This window comes from Danio aesculapii, chromosome 25 (genome assembly GCF_903798145.1).
Source record: "Danio aesculapii chromosome 25, fDanAes4.1, whole genome shotgun sequence".
NCBI classification, from domain to species: domain Eukaryota; kingdom Metazoa; phylum Chordata; class Actinopteri; order Cypriniformes; family Danionidae; genus Danio; species Danio aesculapii.
This window is the reverse complement of record NC_079459.1, coordinates 9,512,392-9,519,591: the sequence shown is the minus strand read 5'-3', so window position 1 is coordinate 9,519,591 and position 7,200 is coordinate 9,512,392. Positions and strand designations below refer to the sequence as shown.

The 7,200-nt window shown below is 35.6% G+C and overlaps 1 protein-coding gene across 2 annotated transcripts in view; it reads left to right on the top strand.

Moving 5' to 3' along the window:
- The first annotated feature begins 284 nt into the window (after positions 1-284).
- Positions 285-7,200, top strand: part of spty2d1 (SPT2 chromatin protein domain containing 1) — a 7,227-nt gene continuing 311 nt past the window's right edge. Inside the window, exons 1-6 of one of the 2 annotated variants that reach the window (XM_056451891.1) lie at positions 285-799; positions 981-1,095; positions 2,104-3,495; positions 4,453-4,609; positions 6,612-6,689; positions 7,030-7,200. The exon at positions 7,030-7,200 is cut by the window's right edge and continues 311 nt beyond it. In XM_056451891.1, coding sequence (XP_056307866.1) covers positions 740-799; positions 981-1,095; positions 2,104-3,495; positions 4,453-4,609; positions 6,612-6,689; positions 7,030-7,126 — 1,899 coding nt within the window. In that variant the 5' untranslated portion in view covers positions 285-739 and the 3' untranslated portion in view covers positions 7,127-7,200. Of the gene's footprint in view, positions 800-980; positions 1,096-2,103; positions 3,496-4,452; positions 4,610-6,611; positions 6,690-6,846 lie in introns of both variants that reach the window. The other variant, XM_056451892.1, reaches the window with a different exon arrangement.

Sequence of the window (7,200 nt, the reverse complement as noted above, 5' to 3'; positions counted from 1 at the left end):
TACTAGATATTTTTCAAGACACAAGACAAAAAAATATGAAAGTAGTTTACTTGTCAATTTTGATTTTACAGATAGAGGTCCAGAGAGCTTTTTTGATTCACACACCATACTGTTTGAATTCCTCAATGAAATGAAAAAAAATATGCTTTTTCATCTGACCACTTCATTTCATGTAACGTTATACGAAGGTTTAGCGTTATAGCCATTAGTTGAATGATTTAACTCCATACTTTTCTATATTGTAATCACATCTCATTAACCGGGATGAACGCGTGTCTTAAACAACCGGAAATGACGAGCGAATGTGAACCGGATGACGTGGGATTGGTTGCTGCTTCTAGAACACAAATATTACTAGAAGATTACCACAGGTTACGTTATTTTACAGCTTTTCTGTTTAACGTCGTTTAATGACAACTTAGGGAAACTGATTCGGTATCACCGAGCAAAAACGGAACGAAACTTTTTGTTTATTTATCGGGCGCGCTCTCCGTTGTTTAAGGGTTTAAATGTACAACAGCTGATCAGAAATGACGAGCAGAAGCTAAAGAGAGTTCATTTACTCGATGCTTTCCTATTTAGTTTTCTTCTTCTTGCTCTATTAGTCGTTTGATTTCGAAAGCTTATTTACAGATTGCATTTACGGGCACAAAGGCTGCCTGAAGTTTATGTTTGTCGATCGGTTAGTGGTGGTAGCTATTGCTATTAGCTAAGAAAGTGAACTGGACAGTGAAGGATCATGGATTTCGACAGTGTGCTGTCCATCGCGTCCCAAAATCAAGGGCTGAGCAGCTTACCGGTATGTATCAGTGAAAAAACAAAACATGTAAAATATAATAACATTGACACATGTTACTCATGGAACTTGGGAATGTAGCGTGTTTTGGGCTAATATAAAGACATATAAAATGACTTTCTATTGACTTCATAAATAGTAATAAGCGTTAAGCTTACTTTTCAAACATGTTTTTCTCTTATAGAAAAGGTATAGCTTAAAAACTGGCCCACCCAAGAAAGATCTCAAAGTGGGAGGAGTTAATTCGGCTGCTGTGCAGGCCTTCTTGAAAAAAAAGGCTGTGGAGCAAAAGAATAAAGGTAATTTTATTGATTTCAAACCTTGTTTAACTTTATATTGTTTATGCTATTGCATGTTGTAAAGTAACTGACTGTTAGTAGAGGTTTTTTTTTTTTACAAGGAAATCATTTTAGATTTAATATAATGAATATGATAAAAGCCTCTGTTATAAAAGCACACATTTTATCCCATGCACATAGTTAAGTTACTCTTATGTTTTCGTGTTAAGTATGTTAGTACCTAAACAGCCGCTGTACTCGTATACAGTAATTACTTGTATATAACGAATTTTACATTTATTTTACTAAATGAAAAATTTAATTGCATCTTTAAAGGTCCCATGAATTTAAAATATATTTTTTTGATTGTCTGTTAGTTTTAAGGACATCAATATGTTGGTGTGCTTCAAAACAGCGACAAATTGCGTTTAGGAGATATAAAATGGATATTAACACAAAAAGCTTGCAGTTCGTCACTTCCGTCTAAACGGACCAACTTTTTTCACATCACCTCATACTTCAGTTTGTCATCAAAGTTTGACCAATCAAATGCTCTATAGTGTCTGACATGTCCCGCCTCATCACAACGCTTCTCATTTGCTTTTCATTTAATGTACTCATGCACTCTCACTGGCAGAGCTGTTTGGCTACTGGCTACTTTTTAAAAAGGAGAGGGGCTACTCTTTATCTTTTAGTTGAAATTATGTCAAACATCAAATAAAAATGCACATTTCAAAGCACTTCACAGGACCTTTAATTTTTTTACGACCGTTAAGTCGATAATAATAATAATAATAATAATTAAACATACTTTAAGTTGAAAAACAATGGCCCATACACCTGAAAGTTCAACTTGCATGTTTTTTTTACTCCTGTCTATTTAGATCATACCTGTTTTATTCCTAAAAATCTGCGGTAAATAATTAAAACTAATTATTAATGGTACTCAATGTCATTTATTGCTTTTGATGTCATAATTAGGTTCTGTTTATGATAATGTAAAAAAAAAACATTTCATGTGATCCTTAGAACAAAAGGATAAGAAAGCTAAAGAGGATCTGCTGGCCAAAAGAGTGGAGCTGAAATCGGACAGGAAGGCACGAGCAATGGCATCACGAACCAAGGACAATTTCAAAGGATACAACGGCATCCCTGTCATAGACCAGCCCAAAAAGAGACAGTCTAAAGGAAGCAGTTCGGAAGAGCAGCAGAGTTCAACCAAATATGATGATGGTGGTGATTATGACGATGAGGATAATTTTGACTATGAGGGCACAGATTCTGAATCTGATGAACCAAGCAGGCCTGTTAAACCTATATCTCGGCCTGAGTACTCCAACCGAGTAGACAACAAACCAAAAAAACCCAGTGTTCCTGCTAGGCCTGCCTCGTCATCAATGAACTTTGCAGACCTACTGAAACTTGCGGAAAAAAAGCAGTTTGAGCCTGTGGAATTAAAAGTAGTGAAGAAGACCGAAGAGAGGCTTAGAACAGCTGAGGAGATCCGTGAACTTGAAATGGAGCGCAGAGTTAAGAAACTGGATAAAGGGAAGGATGCCAAATCAGACAAGAATTTAGGACAGAAAGACGTCCGATCTCAAACCAGCTCCAATCCTCAAAAGAAGCATGTAGACAGAGATGGCAAAAATGGAAGATTTCCAAGGCCATCAGAGGAGAAGCACCAGTCAAGCAGTACCAGCAAAAAGCCAAAGCTTCAAACATCTAGTGAAAGAGCTCCAACTTCTGCCAAACTCCATGGAGACAGAAGCAACTCGGGCTCCTCTGGTGCCTTAAATAGTAAATCTGCCATGAAAAATGGTGCATCGTTTCAAGCAAAACAAGCACCACCCAGACCCTCACAAGGCCAAAGGCCCGCAACCTCAAGTGACCTTACCCAAAGGAAGGGGAATGTATCATTAACTCAGGCGAAATCAAGTATTTCGGGAAGTTGTCCTTCTGGTGCTGCTAGACCAGGTCAAGGACCACATAAAAACTCTGCTCATGGAAGACCTAGTAACTTTCATACCGGTGGACCCTCTCAGAAACCCGCAAATCCAGGAAAGTTATCGCGACCTGGGAGCAATGCTCCACCTCGACCTGGTGGCAGTGGAGTGGTACGACCCTTTTCTGGTGACCCCTCGAAGCAGCCGAGACCAGGTGGTAATTTGCAAAGTCAGCAGTTTCCAGGAAGCTCCAGGGCTTCTTTAAATGGACCAAAGCGAATGGAACATGGTCTTTCTGGGTCACAGATGAACAGGATGAGCTCTGGTCCCGGAAGACCTCAGTGCACTGTTGTTTCAGAGACCATTTCAACAAAGAACATTACACCGAGACCTGGGATGGTCCAAAGACCCTCAGGACCACAAGGTCACAGGACAGTGATTGGTCCCTCGGGCCACAGAATACTGGTTAACCCTTCTGGTAAGGAATATGAAAAGTGTTTCATGAACAAAATTCCTATAGTAGGAAACTAGATAATAATTCCTATTTTTTTATCTCAACATCACTGTGTAAAAATAATCTTATTAATTGACAGGGCATCTTTCTTATACAAATATTATACAAAATTGTTAGTTTCTAACCTTATCTATAAATTTGTCACTAAGGCCCAGTTTACACTTAATATGTTTAAAAAAAAAAGGGATTTGATGTACTTAAGTATTTTAACTTGAAATATTCACCAAAAATTAACACTTGAGCATTGGAAGTAATTAGTTTTAATGTATTTTTTAAAATTATGTTTTCGTGACTGAAATTGCAGTCAGTAGTCACACACAAACTGATTTTAGACTTTTTTAAATAATTTTTTTTCTGCATCTCGTAAGTAATATGTTCAAAGAGGGGAAGTGTTTATTTTTGTAAGCATTCTGGAATTAGTAAAGCCACAAATTATTTATTGGAGTTCATGAACATGAAAGAAGGCAGCAGAAAGTGATAGAGCTTTCGTTTCTGCTCTGATAGCTGCTAAACTACACAATACTGTGGGTTTGTGTTAGAAACAGTACACATAAGAGAACATTACTTTTTTTACATGAATATTTCACACTCAAAGCAAATTCACAATTATAGATGACAAAGTTTTAAAATCCCTTCTGTCTGTTTTACTTTAACAACATTTCCCATGTTGGAGTGTTAAACATATTTAACTACATTTGGAAGGGGTTAAGCTCAAACATTTTGGAATAGAACTAAACTGTTCCACTGAATTTGCGTAAGAATAACATAGTGATTTCCACACACATTTGTTCTGGTTCTTTTAATGAGTCTGTTTGTATTTGAAATATAATCAGTAATGGCATTAATCTCTAGTGTATACTAACATGTTTTCTAGATTCCTCTTACTTGTGTTTTTATTTATTTATTTGTATTTTTTTAAAGGACCAGCATTGCCCCCTATAACATCCAGTTACAAACGGAAGTATGAGGACGAAGAAGAGTATGACTCTGAGATGGATGACTTCATTGATGATGAAGGCGAAGACCAAGATGAAGTTTCAAAACATATCAGGGAAATATTTGGCTATGACAAAAACAAGTGAGTATTACAAAAGTATTTGATCACAAAATGTGTTTTGAAATGTGCAAGGTTGCAACTATTTATTGCCACATATTATGCAGATATTACAATGTTCTAATCATGGTTTCATTCTTTAAATGTCTTTAGACCTGAAGTCTTAAATTCAAATTAGCTGAAATATTGTGATAGTTAAAAAAAAAATCAGTTTTAATTTTGTCCATTCAAAGTTACCTCATCTGGTCAGTGCTGCCTCATAATTAGTTTATAATTTGCCTCTGCAGTTTGCATACTATTTAAAATATTGACCGGGCAAGTAGAGCAAATCCATAGTGTTGAGCCCTGTATAGGTCTTGACTTTTATACACACAATGGTCTTAAATTTGACTTTGTGAAACCTGCAGAAACTCTGCTAATACAATGTTAGGTTAATAATTGTTGGTTGCGTTCTGCTCTCTTTGTTATTTGATAGTTAAAATTAACGCATTTGTTATAATTTTTTAATAATTTCCCAGCTAGATATATATATAGTTCTTTGGTTTTTAACAAGGTCATTTTTCTTTTGCATCAACCAGATAAATCCACTTCTGCCTTTTGCAAAAACCTCTAAATCCATCTACTGGGACAACACCGTGTAATTAGTTGAAAGTCACTAAAGATGCAATTAGAAATTATTTTGCCAAACATAAAACACCTAAAATTAAAAATGTATAAATCTGTCAAGTAAGTGATGGTTCATTCTGCTGTGGTAACCCCTGATAAACCAGGGACAAAGCACAAGGAAAATCAATGAATGAAATCTGTGAAGTAAATGCATTAATCAATAACATTAAAATTGACATTAATTAAATCTTAAAAATCTGATGTCATTTCTGATATTTGGTTTACATTTAAATGTAATGCAAGTAATGTAAACATTGTAAAATTTAATTGTAATGTAAGCTTGTTAAATTTAAATAATGTAGTGTAAAAACATTGTAAAACATCAATTACTGCATGTGCATTGTCCATTAATATAAAAAGCTTTTCAGACGTATAGGTAGTATGAAGTAATATAAATAATGTTTAGTTTTATACATTATATTTATCTTTTAAAAATAGCTTAAATTAGCATATAAAACACAAGGTAGGCATACTGGGCAAAAAGGGGATGTCTCTCAGACAATTTTAGAAGCTGTCATTCTCACCATAATGCCAGTCTTTGTCTCTGTAATCTCTTGTTTATCCTCATGGCATCCATGCGGGATAAAAGAATGGCATCTTAACTTTGTCTTTCGTGAAATAGAGTCGCCGTTTAATATATTGTAAATCGGACTCATTCAAAGTAGCGTCGCTGCGCAAAAAACGTTATGAATGCAACTCACACTTCCAACTGTGCAGTGTTTTCTTTTTCTTAAAATGCACAGAGTTTTGAGGTAAGTGACATTTTCATTTGCCATTCACTGACAGTCGGACAGTCTCATCTAATTCCTCAAACTCCATCTTTTAAAATCTAAATCCATTCTAAAGCATAAAAATACCATAATATGTTTGCAGATATTTAAGAAACATGCCAAGTTAACATACTTGTTTATCTGAAAAACAGTGCTGAAGTTAGATATTTTGCTTTGAAAATGTGTTTTTCGTGATAGAATATCTGTCTTTGTTTTGGTTATTTTAACCATTCATTTCATTTAGTCAGAAAGCCATTTCAAATTCACATTATTAGCATTTAACTCTGAATAAAGCCGTATAATAAAGAAATAGAAGCCGTTTCTAATATATCAATTCGAGGTGTTGGTAGGACAAAAACCTTTTAATATGAAAAATAGTCCTTCTCTTGGGTGCTGTTGTTTTTATTTATAGCACTGTTTAAATCACTTGCTCCTGTCCTCAATCTGGCAACTTGTGCTTGCTTTTGTTTTGATCCAGGAGTGCAATACCTAGTTCAATCACTGGGTGTCAAAATTACATACTGCACCTTTATATAGTAATTAAGGTTTTTTTGTGTACATTGTTGTAACACCGTCTTTCATTTGAACAGATATAAAGATGAAAGTGACTATGCATTGAAGTTCATGGAGAGCAGCTGGAAGGAACAGCAAAAGGAGGAAGCGAGAAGGTAAGACAATATATTCAGCTGCGATCTTCAAGTGGACAAATAGCAGCTCTGATTTGGTTCTTAATTTCCCCCAAATCATCGCACTGTTCCCTTTTTTTTTGTGTCTTTTGTGTTTTTTTTTTGTTGTTGTTTTTTTTACCCCTGATTGTCTGATTAGCCTGCGAATGGCAGTGCTTGAGGACGAGGAGGAGGAAAGACGAGAGCTTGAAGAGATGCAGCGGAAGAATGCCAAGAAGAGAAAATGATTGTGATCATATGCTGAAATAAAACGCTTGTCTCCCATTACGCAGAGGACCAATTGAAGTTACGTTCTTTAACATCTGCTTTTTTTCTGCTTCAGTTTACGCCTCGGTATCAAGGAGGATGAAGAAGAAATGAGATTGGAAGAGGAGGAGATGAAAAGGAAACTAGCGATGAAAAAGCGGAAAAAGTTCTAGTTTACTTCTCTTTGACTTTGATCTTATCCGGTTGGGAAGGTTTCAGGTAGAACTAGAATTGGAAAGAAAATGCC